Genomic DNA, 17,740 nt, shown 5'->3' on the forward strand with positions numbered 1-17,740 from the left:
TGTTGTGGGTGTTTAAAAAACACAGAATGCTATATTTTGTGGTCACAAACACGATAAAAATGTGTTTTAAAAAAAGTATAAGAAATATTTTTAGAATTAGTTATAGCCCTGCGACAGACTGCCGACCTGTCCAGGGTGAACCCCGCCTCTCGCCCGGAACGCAGCTGGAGATCGACACAAGGGTGACCAGAAAATAAATGGATGGATGGATGGATGGATGGATTTTATATATATCTTTCACGCCGTCCAAACCTGCACTCATCGGAACACGCTGAACAACGCGAACTTTCACGCTGGAACTTCATCACGGATATGACGTCAACGCGCTGCAATTCAAATTTCAGGAAATGAAAGTGCTGTTTTAACAACGGTCTTGTTACACGCAGAGTGGATTACAAACGCTTTTTCTGCTCCTTTTATAAAGTAAGTTCTACGTTTCTGTTATGTAGAGTAATTAACATGTATTCTGTACTTTTATGTGAATATCAAAGTTAGAAATGATAAGGTCTTGGTTAAAGGAAGAAAAACGAAATGTCAAGTTATTTTTGTTTTCTACATTGTCATCTTGAAAACATTTGTAACGAAGCTTGAGATTCGGAAATATGTCAAAGGGCTTTTTACTTTAAAGTAAATTCGCTTATAAATTGTCTGTTTTTACAAAATGTGTAATAGTTGTCAGGATTGGGATAATGAAGTTTCCATTTTGTTGCTACAACTTTGGGTTTAAAATGTTTTCCTGATATGTCGGTGCTTCTTTTTTTCTGTTTCTATTACAGATACGCTTCGGTTTAGTTCAAAAGCAACAATAATTAAGCTCGTCAAACCCGTTCAGGAATGTCCTTTTTTAAAAACAGGCTTTTAAAAAAACATTGCTTAAAATCTGAGAAGTTATTCTGAAAGTCCTCAAAAAAGTCAGTTTTACTGCTTTTTTTTCTGGCCAGGAACCAAGTTGGGGTTGCCTTTGACTGGGTTCACTTTAAAAACAAAGCATTTTATAACTTGTCAAATCTAGCTTTTTCCTCCCTTTGTTTGTGTCGATGTTAGGCTGGAATCTTTCTACAGTTAGAAAACTGTAATGCATTGATGATGTGATGGACAGAACAATTTGCAATATTGTCACAGATTACACAACAGAGATGATCACATATTATTTACTGACATTTTCCTCACTAATTGCTTTCTGTTTCATAATAACAAACTCAGCTTTCAATCTCAGTTGTGGCCATAAAGTACTGTTAAAGTCCTTCCGACTGCCCAGATAGTTTACTGTATTACACCTGACTTGTTGTAACCTAATTATTATATTTGATCCAACAGTCTTTGTTTTTATGATATGAAACCCATTAATATTGCAATGATGATGTAAAAATAATTATTTTGCTGTTCTAATCACTGTCAATTGACTTTATTTTAATTATTCTTAATTCTAGTCTTGAAGAGTTTATTATTTTTTTTATTCGCCTGAAATCTGCAGTCAAGTATTTCAAAAATATGCGTTGCCCAACTTATTCAGTTATTTAAAATCTTTTAACAAGACTTTTAAATGAAACAGTACAACTTTGAAATTTTCAGTAACATCTTATAGCAGATGACTCTGTTTCATGCTGCAAAAAATGTTGGGCACAAAACTGCAAAGGTACAAAATGGAGACGGGGTGAATATTCACCCACACCCAAGAAGATGTTAAGTATAGTCAGAATAGATCCAATACTCTGTAGCAGCTGCAGAAGGCACCAATGTTCACTACCAGTTAAATTATAATGGCTGTTCTCATTTTTTACAAATGATTAGATTGAAATCAAAGCATAATAGCGTCTTGAAATGATTTGTCTGTTTTTTGTAGAACACTCCATCTTACACCTGGGCTGTCAACAAAGGCGCCATGGCATCTAAAGGTGCCAAAGAAACTCTTGTCTCCAAGTTGGGATTCAGATCCAACAATTCTGGCTCAAAGGCAGAGGCAGAGCTGGAAAAGGTCCGGAAGGAGAACGCCCACTTGAGGAAAAAGATTGACGAACAGGCCAAACGGCTCATCAAGTCCCCTGACTCGGACAAGGGCAAGCTGCTGGAGGTAAAGGGGTTCACTGTTACTGATTTTCAAGCCCTGTTGTATTAATTTGTTTTTAAATATGTGCATTTGATTCTCCAGAGGATTCTTTCCCTCGAGACGCTCCGCGAGAGGAACAATCAGCAGCTGCTGGTTAAAGAACAGGAACTGGAAAGTCTAAGACAACAGCTGTCAGCTAAAGGAGGAGAGGTACATACACTGACAACTATCTGTTGTCAGAATCGCATTTGTCCCGTCATCCGTCACGAAGAGGCCTCTACACACCTGTACATGGAAACACACGATTAGCTCAGGCTTAAAGTCCTGCCTAAATGAGAATAAACCCACAGCAAGAGCACTATCCAGCTTGTGAATTTTTTATTTTTTTCCCCCCACACTCTGGTATTGCATTGGTGGCATGTGGGAAACTGTCAGCGAGAGGGAAGGGAGGAAAAAAATAAATACTGGAATCCCAATGAGGTGCCACAAACAGAGGGGGAAATCGCTTCTATCCCACTTTGACAGCAGCTCTGCAAAGTGAAGTTTAGACAACCGGCAGAAGGTGCATACCAACGTACATCGTTAGATTCTGTTCGCTTGACATTTATAAACTGTTTATCTGTGACTGCTGTCTGTATGTATTAGCATTCATGTCATGTTGCTGTTTGACACTAGTGTAAAAACTCGTTCTGCTGTTGCTTATCCTTGTGTAATATGTCTTCTATTGTGGCAGAAACGTCTCTAATTTAGAGTGGTCAGAGTGGCAGCAGGCTAAGCTCACAGATGACATGCTGGTAAATGGAATGTCAGCGTTTTGTTTTGCCCAGACATTAATCATACTTGCATCTTCCTCATTAAGTTTCATCAGCAGACACGCAAGTGGCTAATGCCACCAGACTCCCAGCCGCGCTACGTCGATTACCAGAGAAGGATAATTGCGCAGAAGACAGAAAAACAAGTCTTTTTCCCTCTTACCACCCTCCATCGAACTATGCTTCAACAATAAGGTTAAAAAGATTTTGGTGACATACAGGCCTCATTTTTTTATAGGTGGTTGCGTCGCTGCAGGCCCAGCTGGAGCAGCGCAGGAGAGAGGCAGAGCAGAGAGACGGGATGTTCCAGAGCTTGTCACAGGAAACGGAGAATCTGAAAAACAAGCTGGCCACAGTTTCCGCTCGTTGTCAGTCCCTGGAAACGCAGGCCACGGTAGGCTGACCCTAATACGCTGCTACCTGTCAAGATGTTCTAATTAGTCAAGAAGAGACATCTCTTCTTGACATGATCTGGTTGCTTTTTCTGTGCAATGGAAATGATCTAGCTGTTCTTTAGATTTGCCTGGACAAGCATTTGTGACTTTTTGTATTGCATTATGATGATTCTGCCTGTGGAATATCACTCATATATTTGAAATTTATTATAGCAAGAATGAAAAAGATGAAATGATTTGTGGTGATGCTGATCTCTTTCAGTTTCAGTTGAGAAGTCAACAATTGATGATCCTTGGAGTATAGGAATAAAATGTAGACTTTGAGTTTTTCCAGGTGTGTAGGAGTATAAAAAATTGAAATGAGTGAAATAATTTGTATTTTCAAACTTTAATATCTGTAAAAAAATAAAAAAAAGTCAAGTGTCGAATCCTTTCATCCCTCTCTCTGCCAACCCATCTACCCCTCCATTGTTTTATTTATCTTCTTTCCTGACCATCCTTCTTTTATCATCCATCCTTCCGTTGATCCGTTTGTCCATCTATTCCCCTGGAAATCCCTCTGTCCCTCCAACCATCTATCTTTTGTCATCCTTCAGCCCCCCATCCATTACTCTTCTCCTCTATCTAGCTGTCCCTTTCTTCATCCAACTCTTCCTCCTTTCCACCATCGTCATGTCAGTCTGTGTGTCCATCTCTCCACTTGCCAAATGGAGGGAGAAATTGCATTTCCAGACTTAATTCCCCATGTTGTTGTCTTAAAGTTATATCCATCCATCCAAGCAAATTAATAATGATGGTGATTTATGATTGTGACTGAAAAGCATTGTTGAGTAGAAAAAAAGCTAACCTACAAGAGGGATAGTAAACTTGCCTTTGGCTAAGAAAGTAAGTGGTACTTTGATCTTTAAATCTGTCTATTAATAAGGTTTTCCCCACAATTGTTTTTCATCCATTCATGTAAAGTTTGTAGTTCTGGTTTTCATGTTTAAAACATGAGCATAGTAGAAATGTTTTCTTTAAATCTGTGGAAAGCTTTTAGGTTTATGCTTGCCAAAAAGGACTGAAAACTCTGCAGAAAAAGTGCAAAGATTTTGACATGAAAAGTGATCAGTGATTGATGGATTAAAGGGCTCGTTCAGGGAACTGTGGCTCTCTTTTTGTCCATCAGGTGGCAGTGTTTAATCTCAGTTTTCCTGCTGACATCACCTTCTCCCTGGAGCCTCCTCACCACTTTATCATGAAGGGTTTATTGCTCTGAAATACATCAGCTGTAATAAGTATTGTAAGGGTGAAAATCAGATTTTTCAGTAGCCCCTTTATTTTTATCTGCCGTCAGCAGTGTAACTCTGCTTATGGAGGAGATAAAAGGAAATCTGTAGTGGCCACGTCTTAACTGTGGATCCAGTGCTGCTGCATTGACTCTAAAGCTGTCATCAGGATTCTTCCCTGCCCATAAGGAAGCAAAATTACATGCAGGGCTTTAAAGAATATAAAAAAAATGTAGCTATATCATACAAAGAAAAATCCCAACTAATAAGCTTATCTAAAGAGGATTTCATCTCTAAATATGTGCATTTTTTTTTTTATCCGTTATGTTGCATGATTATGTGGATCCTTTGTATTTGTTTAAGTAATTTTCTTGCTCACGGTTTAGACTATTTGCTGTACCACTGGAGCTAGAGCTGGAAGAAACACGAGTTTTTAAAACGCTGTTGTTCTATATCCATAGCTGTAATAAACAGAAAGCTTGCAATTTTTTTTCTTCTTTATTTTTGCTGCTTAAAGGTCAGCAGGGCTCTTTATATCTTTGATGGAAGATGTTTGTTTCCCATCTATTATTAGACCAAAGCATTAGCGTGCAAAGTGTGGATACGAATGAGCAGAAGTATGAGTGGCCCCTTTTTAAGATGCGTTGCATAGTTTGCTTCATTGTTCTGTTATAAGGCATCAGAAATGGCTGCTCTGTGTGAGACAGGAAGCTGCTTCAGGCCATCACCAGAGCACACAAACTAATTGAAAGCTTTAAAGACATTTGACAGTGAGAAGCTGACTTACAGAACCGTCTCTGTTTAATGTGACACATGACTTCTAACATTTGTGGTTGATAAATAAAAATCTTATTTTTGCATGAACAGATTAGTATTTTTAACCAGAGTTTACCAAATTAATGGAAACAATGTTGGGGAAAAACAGTTGCTCATAACTGTTACTAACTGTAACTTTGAATCTAATGTGTTTAAATCTTACTGTATGTTTCTTTGATATAGCCATTGCTGCTAATATGAAAACAAACTAAACAACTACTTCTCCTGCTACAAGGAGATTCCTATATCCTTTCCTTGTGTAATTTCTTTAATGTAACTTTCTACCAGCATGTCACAATTCCTTATTCTATCCCCTTTGGAAATGATTCAGATTAACAAACCAAGCAATCTCTCTGCTGTTCACAGAGGACTCTGCTTATGTTTGTACATTTAGACTTAGTGAGATAAACAAACAAGCTAATGAGGTTTACCTGGTGTGATAGGAGCCAAAACACTTGTCAGACATGCAATATGGAGTCTTATGCAGTATGGAAATTCAGTCATTTAAATCTTTCTCAGGTCTGGATAAAGACCATGCATTGGCTTGTCAATCCCCTCATCCATTGATCCCTTTGTCCTTTCACTCATCCATCAAAACCTGTTTTTATCTGACATTATGCAGCCCTATCTATTGGCGTGTCCATTGGTTTATTAATACGTCTGTCTGTCCATCGGTTTATTCACCCACCTTCCAACTGTTTGTCTATTTATGATCAATATGGGGTTTCTTTGTTTTGTTTTGATTTTTGTCTGTTTTCCACCTACCATCCTTTTTTTGGTCCATTTTTTTCATCCTTCCTGTCTTTCAGTCTTCGGTTTTTTCCAGGTACCACATTTAAATCTTGCCCTTGGTAGATAAGTCTGCCTAAAAAGTCTTTGGTATTTGCATGTGGGCTAAAATAAACTGACAGAATTTGCCGTTTGAATCCAGAAGGGTATGAAATTTTAAGATAACAGATGTATAGAGATGGAGATCAGACTCGAAGGCTTACAGCGACAGGCATGTGACATGACCAACAAGCCTCTGGGGATGGAGCCTGTACACTGCAGGGTTGGTGACCTGGTCATGTAGTCAAGACTTGGGAGCGCAGAAGAGCATAGATTTATCTCTTGCTGCTCTGTTTTTCGTGCATTATTAAAAGTTGGGCTAAATAATTAAAATCAGCAAGCCTGTGTGTAATTTCTGAGCCTGTGGCAGTTTTCCATCTACTTTATTTTGTCCTCTGAAAATGGAGAAGCTTATTTTAAATTAACAGTACCTGTCACTTGACAGTTAGCAGAACCTAGCCAGCCTTAAAAGACACAGAAGCTACAAGCTATTTTTCTTATAAATAAAACAGATTTTTTCTTTATTTTAAAGTCAACCTCAACTTAATGTTGGTTGTGACAGCTGGATCAGATGCAACTACTGCATATTTACTAGTACTTTGTCATTTAACCTTTGCAACATCTCCCTCCTTCTCTTTTCAGAATGGGCATGCTCCTGCTGCAGAACTGGTACAGATACAAGATCAACTCAAAGATGTGAGTCCTTTTTGACACATCTTCATAAATTTGACATGTTAAACTTCATATTCTATGTCATTGCATACCAGAGGTACAGCGAAGGTATATTGGGAAGCTTGTAAATTTTCTCAGAAAGTACACAAGTCCTTTGAGCCTTGCTGCATAAAAACAACAAACTTCACATTTTATTGGGATTTTATTTGAGAGAAGCACAAAGTATCAGAAAAAAATTAAAGTGGAAGGAAATTGAGACATGGTTTTTAAAATGTATTACAAAAAGGATTCTGAAAAGTATGGTGTGCTTTTAGTGTGTAGAATGTCTTTTAGATACAATTAGAACTGCAATATATTTTTTTTCAATTTATACTGAGTCAGATTGGCTCAAGGATGTTTTTCTCAACTTGATTTACATGCAGGCTTTGACTAGACCAGATATCTGTAACCTGCAGCTCTGATTTCTGATGTAACTCTTTAGACCCAACACAGTGGATCTTAATAATTTTGGAAAAATTTAGCATTGTTTTAAAATGTGAAATCATTAAAAAAGGAACATATTTGTTTCTTCCCATCAATGTAAAAAAATATTGACCTTTAAACTTCATGAACTTTTGCATTTAATCACTGGTGTTTCGTTTCTCATTAATTCATGACCCCGAGCTCAGGTTGTTATCATTACCCAGAATCCAGATTGCTTGTCTAAAACAGTTGTAAAATCTTCCCATCAGGCTCTGGAAAAGAACCAGCAGTGGTTGGTCTATGATCAGCAGCGAGAGGTTTTTGTGCAGTCGGTCGTTGCCAGAACAATGGAGTTGGAGCAGCAACTGGAGCAGGCCAAGGAGCAGCAGGAAAGCAAAGCAGAGCCCAGCTCTGAGGGTAAATATACCTTACATCCTCATATATAAAGAATATGGAAACATCAGGATAAATAGTATGCGTTCAGATACAGAAAGATGATGGAAATGTATCCTCAGTGCACATTCTTTTCAGTTGAATTTTTTAGTTTTTATTTCTGGTCAGAAATCGGTGCTCTGCTGTTGTATCAGCAATGTAATGCAGTAGTTTGCTCTTAATATTTGATGGAATCTGAAAAATTTACAACAGAATTTGTCTTTAAAATTTTAGTGGAAGCTTTTTTTTCTCTTGAACTGGAGGCCTGATTTTTATCTTACCCCTCCTCTCCCCCCTTGTGTCAGCTTCAAACAACACTCAAGGTAAAGAAAAGGAGTCTGTCCTGAAAAAGCACTACGAGACGATGCTTTTAGGTGTGCAGAAAGACCTGGAGAGCCAGAAAGATCAGACTGCCAGAGCTCTGCAGGAGTTAAGTATTCAGAAGGAACAGGTAAACAATACTAATTCTGCAAACTTTCTACCTAAAGAACCTCGGTGACGTGTTTACCCACACTACACGTTTTAGAGGGGATTTTCTTGTCTTCAAACTTAAATTTCTCATTGTCAAAAGAACTTTTTATATCAAAGGTAACCTGCGTAAACGCACATCACTGTTTTTTAAATTGCTGATACAATACTACATTTTAGCAGAGGAAAGCTATCCAGTATTCTCTCATCATCATTTTTTCCTGTTGAAACGAGAACAAATTCATTGACATTCCGTCCTTTGAAAAAGGCAGCTTCAGCACCGAATCAGTATGCAGCTGAATATCCAGAGTCCTTGGATTCAGACATCTTTATAATTGATCTGCAGAGCTGGATTAAAGAACTGAGTAAGATGGAAAACAAACAGCGTTTTTGCAATTTCTTTCATGGCCTCTGCAGACCTTGAAAGCTCAGGCCGAGCTGCAGCGGCAGAGGGAGCAGGTCAGTCGGGTCCAGGAGGAGCGCTGCGTGCTGCAGAGGAAGTACGAGGACAAGTGCAGCGAGTTGTCGGCCTTTCTGAGGAAATACGAGGAGAGGGGCAAGGAACTGGACGAAGCCAAAATACAGCTGCAGGCGGAACGCCTTGGCAACAGGTAAAACCAGCAGCGTGCTGTGGATGTTCATGTTCTCTGAAACAACCCAAACCTGTGGCAAGAAAAGGCTGAAAATCACTTTAAACTTAATTCATTTAAGTTAAGTAGTTTTCCCTTTTAAATGAGTGTTTTCTTTTAATGCTTAGGTCTAATATCATAACTTTTACATCTAGACAAGTGGTGCACGAGGAAAGAAAAGTATCATCTGAAAGGACAGACAGGGTGAGAGCCGACCTGGAGAAGGTGGAGAAACGACTGGATGAGGAGAAGAAGAGATCTGATGACCTTCTGCAGCAGGTCAGACTCCTTTAGCTAAACAGGATGCATGGAGGGATCAATTAAAACCTTTTGGACAACTGCTAATTTCACATGTAAATGAACTGAACATGCACCAAAATGTGAATACAAAAGATTCAAGTAGGTTGTTCATTTTTGTAAACTATAAGACTGCTTTATTAGTAGAATGTGAAGAATCCCAGTGAACTTCTAAATGACTCGTTGAAGGCTTGGCTGAAAGTTCTGTTGGGGGAAAAATGAATTTATTCAAGCATTGTTAAAGGGGAAAATCAGTCAAGCTTATTAGGAATCTTATACAAGATGAGAGCAGAGAACTGTAACAAGGGAGTCCAATTTAAAGGATAAAGCTTTAGCAGACAACACGTCTTTTATACTCAAGGGCAGAAAAATGGGGAAAAATATGTAAGAGACAGACGGAGGCTAGCTCTTTGGCAAGTTCCTGTAAGAAACTAGTCTATTCCACACAAAGTCCATATGCATTATAGGAAATGGACAAGACCATAACTTCAACATTGTGATGTAGTATTTACATTTTCCATCAATTCAATGCACCATCTTTGAAGGAGGAGAAATGCAGAGTCTGACCTGAAGAACACAACTTTCAGTTTTTCTTCTGGTGGTACTGACCATTAGGAGGGGACTTCACTGCATTAAGATGCCAATAAATAGAGTAATTTACAGCAGAATCATGTATCGGGAAGCTAAAGATGGTACAGCATAATTCTTCAAGATGCATAACTAAGATAAGAATGGAGTGGCCAACGAAGCATGGTAAGTCATGGAGTGGCTGGTCACTCTCCAGATCTGAGTCCTGCAGAGGGAGCTGGAGCTTTACAGTGGCAAGCAGCAACCAGGAAACCTGACGGAGTTTCTGGGAGGAAGACTGGGTCAAAATCTCTTCTTAGCTGTGTGAAAACTTCATGACCAACTGCAGAAAATGTCTTAGTGCTGAGCTTTCTCACCAAGTTTGAAGTTGTGATTTGCCTGGAGATGAAAAGCTTATTTCACTCAGTGACATGCAGACTATTTTAACATTTTGGTTCACTTAATATTTTTTTTTTTTTATCTCCACCTTTGATGCCACAACATTTGCACTCTTCAAAACCTCTGCACGGGATCAAATACTTATTTATTATACTGAAGTACTTTTCAAAATAAGAGTCCACCAAGTGTTGGAAAAAGTGAAGATATAAACAATATTAGTTAAATAATTTTACAACTGTTCACTATGTTTGGATGTATTTGTGTGTTAGTTTATCCAGTATGTATTTAATTTCACATTTTACAGTTGGGCTCCTGCTCAGGCTCTCAAACTGTTTTATATTTTTCCGTCAGTGTGGTTGAAAATGATTAAATGCTCTGCAAACACAAAACTGTTCTGCCTTGATAATTTGCTCTTGATAGGTAAATATGCTGCAGAAGTCTCTCATCAACCAAAATGAAGAACGAAGGAGAATTGCTGCTCTGGAACAACAGGTAGAGCTTAACTTTTTAGAAGGCTGTTAAAATGCATAAATTACATGACAAACAGCCATCTTTTTTTTTTTTTTTTCTTTATGAAAGACAGAATTTTGGAACAGTTCCACTACTTTAAAAACTTTCTTTTCATTTCCTCCAAAGATCCAGCTCTCTGCCAAGGACTCTGAGAATGAAAAACTTGATCGTCAGAGCATGCAGGAGCAATTACAGAAAGTGCTGAAAGAGCTCCGCAAAGCTCGTGATCAGATTGCCAAGCTGGAGTCTGCTGTAAGTGTCTGCAGTGTATCTGTGTATTTAAATCATGCAGCAACTTTTGATTTAATGCTGTTTTCAAACCAAGTTTACTGTCCAAAAATAAACAGTTGCTTTATGTTTTACAATAAAAATGAATTGCACTCTTAAAAAAAAAAAAAAAAGTAAAAATGCCATGTCTTGTTTTCAATTTCAGAAGCAGCCCTGTGCCCGCTTTTCAGAGCCCAGCTCCCATAATAATCTGGAGTTTGAGCGCCTTGCTATTAACTCTCATGGCCCCACATCCCCATCTAAAGTCATCAGCCTCCTGGATGAGAGTTTCCTGGAGTGTCCAAAGTGTCAGGCTCCTTATCCAACCAGTCGCCACAGAGAACTCCTGGCCCACATTGACTACTGCTTTGCCTGAATGAGCACACCAGATGAGTAATTCCCAACTCAGACATTAACCGAAGGGGGGTAGCTGGACAGTGAGATTGGTTTTAACCAGAAATAAGATTAAATTCTGAACAAAATCTAAGCTAAAAAGGTTGGGAATGCCCAAAATGCAGCTCCAAAAATGCTTTTTTTTTTAATGTACTTATTCCAAAATGTTGTGCATCTTCTATGCAAAAATTATAGGAATATTTTTTTCACTCACCAAGAGGGTTTAATGATCAGCAGTTATTTTTTGTTTTGTTTTGTTTCACCATCATAAATCCATGTAATAACTCCAGTCATACTACACTGACCCGTCCATTTCCCCTAAAATGGGGCGGAGGGAAGATTACAAGGCTTTTTATTTTTATAGTATGTCAGACAAAATCAAGTCAACATTTAACTATTCATTTCATCAGTTTTATTTTTAGAAAAAGAAGAGACTTAAAAGTTTGACACACTTTTATGTATTTAGTCTGAAAAATCTTGCTCCAGTTTTTCTTTTTTTAAAGTCATAGCACTGACCATTGACATAAAACTGGTGGAGGGTTTCTCTATACGTATATTTTAGCTGATGTTTTCATTTTTTGTTCAGATTTTTATTTTTGTGTTTTATCTTGGTATTTATTATTGGGTTTCTTAAGAGTTATGGAAAGCTTCTATATATTTTCCAGTGAATTATGTGTGTAAGATTGCCTGATCATGAGGTATCCTCCTTCTATTTACACGTGACAGTTTAAGGCTCTCTGTTGAATCATATGAATCAAACCTCTATAAATGGGTCATTTTGAACTCCCAGTTTTAATACCTTTATCTCTTGGTTGCATTATGTTGTTGATGATAGTATATCTTGTTAAGTAGAAAATGTACAGCGGTGATTGTTTACCATTTTATAGTATTTATGTGAAGGACAAAATGTGTTAAATTTCTACACTCCAGCTGTTGGCTATTTTCAACTTCATTAACTGGCCATTACAATTATCAGCGAATGTCCATCTAATTAACCATATGTCCCTCACATTAGCGCTGCCCTCGTGCTGCAGCAGCAAACCTGTCGAGCTCGTTTCACACACTTGGATAAACATTGCTGAACCGTGACAGAGATTTTTCTGTCTCACCTCCTAGTTTTTAGTTGCTTAAACTCAACCAGACCAGATGCATGTAGCCGTGCAGGACTTAACTGGTCACGTTTGTCGGGTTGTCTGTGCATCCCTCTCTACAATCACCACCTTGACTTTCCAAACCTGCAGCCCTGTCAGGCTGGAAAGAGATTGCATGACTTAATTCCTTGTGCTAAACTATTTACAGCGGGGATTACTAAAGGTCTCCTTGTTGGGAGAAAGGTGTTTATTCCTGCAGTCTTGGCAATGTGGCCACATGGATTTAAGGCAGACAGATGTTGCTGTGACTTTTGGGTAGCTTCGATTTTACTTCCACTGTTTTTATTTTAGTAGAGTGCCATCTGGGAATTTTTTATATATATATACATATATATATATATATATATATATATTTTTTTTTTTACCAGGTTATGTTTTTAAGTGTTCTTTAATGTATCCTGATCATGTGCTTCTGAATTGTTTTGCTGTGCTCAGTACTGTCTACAAATGTGCAATAAAGACTTAAAACTCCATCCAGAACAATCCTTCAGTGTAATTTTGTCTTAATGCTGTAATTCTTTGTTAAACGCAACAGCAGTTCTCTTTGCTGATGAGAAATAAATTGAAAATGTTGAAGCCTGTTATTTTTTTTCAAGCCATAATTAAGAGTAACACGGTAAAATTAGTTTAATTTGGGTGTCTTATTTTACATAAATGGCAGTCTGGGTTGAGATTCACAAAACAGTTGGCACTCCTGGTGAAAATGTTTTAAGAAGCTTTGAATTAAACTTTTATGGAGATTTGTTGACTCCAAGGTGCCACTTTTCTGCAGTTTCCCATCCTTTCTTACTAAACCGGGTTTCATCCTTGTTTGTCTCAAATTTTGTAACCCCTTTTTTAATAATAGATATGCACAAGTTTAGGGGAGTGACTGCGGTTTGTTTAATCTTTTCTTTGACATTACAAAATATTTTTCTCCATTGAGACTTTATTGTGGACTGAAAATTTCCTTAGACAAGGTCTTTGTCTTTTTAAGAGCCCCAATTACTCAGTGTGTATCTTGTACACAATGGATGACAGAACTATATTACATTGATTTTGTTTAAAAAAAAAACAAGTAGAGGAAATATATGATTGAAACTTAACCTGCTGTTTCATGGCGATGAAGCCTTGATCACTGCTATATTCCATGGCGTGCTTGTTGAACGGTTTGCAGGACAGACTCTAAATAAAGCTTGATTTATGCCAAGTAATGCAGCAGACTAATGCACTAATTTAAATTTTAATCTGATTGCAGTGCATTAAGTATGGATACATGCTGGTCACTTTAGGCCGTGCAACAAATTTTACTGAGACATCTGTCACAAGAAATCCTTGTACCACCTTTATAAGCAGCCATGGCTTTAAAATGCTGCTGAGAAGTATGGAGACCTGCAACGTTTCCTTTCTAATATAGATTGGATAATTTTCTACTAAGTAGTGGAATTAGAGTTAAAGGGATGATTGCAACTGTTAGTATTTCCTCTAAAAACAATTTTTATGAAAAATATGTTAACTTTATTGTTCAATTTATTTTATTCTTTTATTAGAATTATGCATTGCTTTATTAGCTAACCAGCTTATTATGTGCCATTAGGGGGGGGAAAAAAAGACCATTTAAAAACCCAGAGTCCAAGCTCATTACAAAGATGGAGCAAAGGCCAAGAACTAAATGCAGTTTGTTTTTGTTTTTTTTCTCCGAAGAGATTTTGCGGCGCTAGTGGCTCGTATTTTTGCAACAGTAGGCAGACAGGAAGGAGGGCTAGGAGAGGGGGGAAGACATGTAGCAAAGGGCCTCGGGACCGGGAGTCGAACCCGCGACGTCCGCGTCGAGGGCTAGGGCCTCCAAGCGTGGGGCGTGCTAACCCCTACGCCACCACAGCACACCCCCTAAACAGTTTTTAATGGACATAATAAACTTAAGAGTTTCAACTGAAGAAAGACAAAAATAATTAAAAAAAATATTTAAAGCTAATCTGTAAAGTTGACATGTTGGGTGTGTTTCCTATAAATCAATCTACAGTGCTGATCTTAAAACAATTTGGAGTCTGTCAATCCACTGCATAAAATAAGGTTTAAAATCAGCTGCCAACCTCCTGAGATTATATTGTCCTAACAGATTCATCATTATAACACAGTAAAATGCTGCAAGACATCATAACTCTAAAATGCCATGAAAGGACCGACAACAGCCTTTTGCTACTGCTTATTTCAAAGCACATGGCAAGTTTAATTTTTGTGAGAGGTAGACGAGAAGGATATCTTTTCTTTTTAAGATAAACATAAAGACATATTAAAAAAAATCATGAGATCTGGAATAATGTTGGACAAACAAGTCTAAAGTTAAAGGACGGGGAATGTTTGGCAGAAACCAAATGCAGCAATTTTCCACAACCTTACGGCTTCCAGAACTACAGATTTATTGAATATCTTGTGGAATTCAGATTCAGATTGGATCATTAAAAAAATTAACAGTCAAAAGATGTTTGAATGTTTTATTTTAAAAACTGGCTCAAGACGTAAACATCAGCAAAGATTAACAAACAGATCTACTACTGAACATGTTTGCTGGATATTATAGTTTAATAAAAAAAAAAAAGTACTTGTGCATTGTAGGAATATGTAAAAGCAAAGCCCCTTTTGTGAAGTTCACGTTCTGAGATATTTGGATCATACAAGATTTCCACATGTGATAATTTATGACACTTCTTCCTCATGATGCAATGTACTGAAGAGAAATAAAATAAGCAACAGACGTTGAAGATAACACTGAAATTTAATGAGACTAAAGCTGACTATGAACAAAAACAAGTGTGAAAGTTTGGAGTTTGTGATTTTTAATTTATTTCTTTAAAAAAAAAATTAAGGAAACTACTTCCTCTCGTGTGAGAGAAACTGAGGTGGTAGGGGTGAGGAGGAGGTGGGATTCAATCTGAAACCAGCAGAAAGGAGCATCAAGATAAGGGTCACTGAGGCGGCTCTGCATTTCCACTGTTCTCACAGAAACCTGAGAGAGAAGAGAAAAACATTGCACTTATTAACAATATTCATCAAACAACCTGCATTGTATTATTTATTTTTTTTTGTCCATGACAGACTATCCAGTTGGAAGTGCATTACTCAGAATTACACTGAGTACGCATTCCTCTAATCAATCAATGAAGATAAACACTGGTCATAAGGAATGAAGCAACATCCCTCGGTTAATCATTAATTTGGTCTTTAACCTTATTGAATAACTCAAATTGGAACGTCTCCTCCTCCTATCGGATCAATAATGGCTGGTACGCACTCGGTGGGTATCGACTCACCGTTGTGTGCTACGCGTCGGTATTTGCCCAAAAGACACAAGTCCGTCTTTTTCTGCGTGACGATGGCCTGGTCCTCTGGCCTCAGGCCGGTTGGGTGGCGTGAGAAGACGAAAGAGTAGCTATCCAAGCATGTGCCGTCCTCGTTGAGCAGTCTGCAGGAGTAGTGGATGGCGTAGTTGTCGTAATCGGTGTCGATAACCCAGTGTTCGTCATCTGAAAGCAGGACGGGTTATGTAATGATTAGAATATTTGCTTCCACTTGCTAAAATTAAGATTGATCTGGTTTCTTTAACTCATTAGATTTCCACTAAAACGTGGAACATTCCATAAAGCATTGGGCCTGAGGTCAACAATCTCCACGCTATCGCTGAATTCAACCCAGCTGCAGCGCCGGATTGAATTTTGGGAATTTTTCTTCTCTGTCTTTCCTCTTGTGAGTCAGGTCATGCTTACTTCCTGTCTGCAAGTATGAAGCAGCTCCCCAGTATCTCATTCTAAACTTGGCAGGGTTCGGGGATTCCTCAAAGGTAGCAAACATGTGGGCACACATTTCCCAGTTGCTACAGGTCAAAAAGAGACAAAGAAAATTAAAATCCTCAGTATTCTACGCATCGAGAACAGCAAGGCCTCCGGGGGGAAGAGGAGAAACCTACTTCAGGATGATGACTCTGCCCTTCGCAGTAGCAGTCATTGAGCCATCGTCGTCAATGTTAAACTGGGCTACAACGTTGTCGAGTAAGAACAAGCCCTCAGGGTCCTTTTTTCCTACAGCATACCAGGTCCCTGCATACTGTTGGGAAAAATATTTTTAGTTAAACTTTATGGGATACATCTTACTTTATGAATGCTAATTATTATGTTACTCACAACTCACCCTGGTTTTGTCAAAGTCCTGCTTGACCTGGAAATTCTCCACCTGGCAATCCTGCGCCCAGGACAGCGCCAGGAAGCAAAGAGCCACAACGAACCTCAGCATGCTACCTCAGAGGAAGGGGGGGAAAAAATGGTCAGAAGTTAGACGCAGAAAGTCTGGAAAAGAAAAGGAGAAATATTAGTTATTTTTTTTCTTAAAGTTCTCAGATTAAGTTCAGCATAGTCTGATGAAATTCTTCAAAATATCTCCAAAAAATAAGTTTGTGAAAGTTAAAATTTGTAAGCAAAAAGATGGTCCTTTGTTCAGTGCGTACCTTGGTGCATAAAGAAGTGGCTGTCTCACTTAAAGTCCACTCTTCGACATCCTCCTGACTTTATATACAGCTGTCTGCTGTTGCATAATAACATTCTGGGGTCCTGAACCACCCCTGCTCTCCCCACAGTCAGTCAGCAGCGCTACATTGGACAAACATTTGCATAACTCCTTCTACTGGTCCAATTGATTTGTGTGTTCTGCACATTTGGTTGACCACTCCCGAGTCCCCGTTTATGAACAATTTTCTCCTTTATCTTCTGGGAATTTTTTTTGTCTTAGTCTAAAGTACAAAATGAAAGTGCATATTTGAAACATTTATTAAGTTTCTAAACTTTTGGAAGGGCTTGTACATACAGTATTGCCACGGAGCAAGTTAGTGACGTTTATCCACTGTCGTTAACTTAGCAAGTCAATTCTCTGAAAATCCAGAAATCTGAGTGAAACACACAGAATAGAATAAGCATTTTGTTGATATTTGTCAAAGAAACCTTCTTAAGTTTCCTAAGTACCTCATCAGCATAATTACATCAGCTGCTGCTTTATCTCCAGGTACTCTGTTTGTATGAAACAAGGCCAAAGTCCTCTCTCCTTTGATGTCATCTCATATGCTCAGGATCGTTCTAATTTCCCCTCTACAAATGTATTTGAGGGTAAAACTAGATGACAACCCAAAATAAAATCCAGTATAACTAGTAATTGTCACATCATCTAGGACGTTTAACAGTCAAGTTATTAAACAATATTGCAAAATATAAAATCTGTCATCCCAAAATGAAAATAGACAGAGTATGACACAAGAAGAAACACTATGAAAAATGGCAACACACCTAAAACAAGTAGGAGAAGAT

At 38.1% G+C, this 17,740-nt stretch overlaps 2 protein-coding genes across 4 annotated transcripts; one reads left to right on the top strand and one right to left on the bottom strand.

Annotated features, from left to right (window-relative positions):
- Positions 1-261: 261 nt before the first annotated feature.
- cep55l (centrosomal protein 55 like) lies at positions 262-12,733 on the top strand. Of its 2 annotated transcripts, none has more exons than XM_044102293.1 (12): positions 262-423; positions 1,844-2,071; positions 2,150-2,257; positions 3,098-3,253; positions 6,809-6,862; positions 7,570-7,717; positions 8,038-8,183; positions 8,618-8,811; positions 8,985-9,108; positions 10,513-10,584; positions 10,729-10,854; positions 11,036-12,733. In XM_044102293.1, exons 2-12 carry the CDS (start codon positions 1,883-1,885, stop codon positions 11,243-11,245), a joined length of 1,527 nt encoding a protein of 508 aa, XP_043958228.1. In that variant the 5' UTR covers positions 262-423; positions 1,844-1,882; the 3' UTR covers positions 11,246-12,733. The 2 variants fall into 2 exon arrangements, with proteins under 2 accessions (XP_043958228.1, XP_043958229.1); XM_044102294.1 differs by having other exon boundaries at positions 8,038-8,162.
- A 2,140-nt stretch (positions 12,734-14,873) lies between these two features.
- rbp4 (retinol binding protein 4, plasma) lies at positions 14,874-17,038 on the bottom strand. 2 transcript variants are annotated; one of them, XM_044102303.1, is made up of 6 exons: positions 16,891-17,038; positions 16,578-16,732; positions 16,357-16,493; positions 16,157-16,263; positions 15,704-15,916; positions 14,874-15,399 (listed from the first exon to the last, which is right to left on the bottom strand). In XM_044102303.1, the coding sequence occupies exons 2-6, from the start codon at positions 16,677-16,679 to the stop codon at positions 15,359-15,361; spliced, it is 600 nt and encodes a 199-aa protein (XP_043958238.1). In that variant the 5' UTR covers positions 16,680-16,732; positions 16,891-17,038; the 3' UTR covers positions 14,874-15,358. The 2 variants fall into 2 exon arrangements, with proteins under 2 accessions (XP_043958238.1, XP_043958239.1); XM_044102304.1 differs by having other exon boundaries at positions 16,578-16,680; positions 16,891-17,002.
- Between the last annotated feature and the right edge of the window lie 702 nt (positions 17,039-17,740).

The sequence above is a fragment of the Gambusia affinis genome, linkage group LG20 (assembly GCF_019740435.1).
Source record: "Gambusia affinis linkage group LG20, SWU_Gaff_1.0, whole genome shotgun sequence".
NCBI classification, from domain to species: domain Eukaryota; kingdom Metazoa; phylum Chordata; class Actinopteri; order Cyprinodontiformes; family Poeciliidae; genus Gambusia; species Gambusia affinis.

Coding starts and splice junctions, on each gene's coding strand:
- cep55l (XM_044102293.1), top strand. CDS start 1,883: ATGGCATCTAAAGGTGCCAAAGAAACTCTTGTCTCCAAGTTGGGATTC. Junction 2,072..2,149: donor ACAAGGGCAAGCTGCTGGAG/GTAAAGGGGTTC, acceptor TTGATTCTCCAG/AGGATTCTTTCCCTCGAGAC. Junction 10,585..10,728: donor TTGCTGCTCTGGAACAACAG/GTAGAGCTTAAC, acceptor TTTCCTCCAAAG/ATCCAGCTCTCTGCCAAGGA.
- rbp4 (XM_044102303.1), bottom strand. CDS start 16,679: ATGCTGAGGTTCGTTGTGGCTCTTTGCTTCCTGGCGCTGTCCTGGGCG. Junction 16,494..16,577: donor AGGACTTTGACAAAACCAGG/GTGAGTTGTGAG, acceptor TTTTCCCAACAG/TATGCAGGGACCTGGTATGC. Junction 15,917..16,156: donor TTCATACTTGCAGACAGGAA/GTAAGCATGACC, acceptor TCCTGCTTTCAG/ATGACGAACACTGGGTTATC.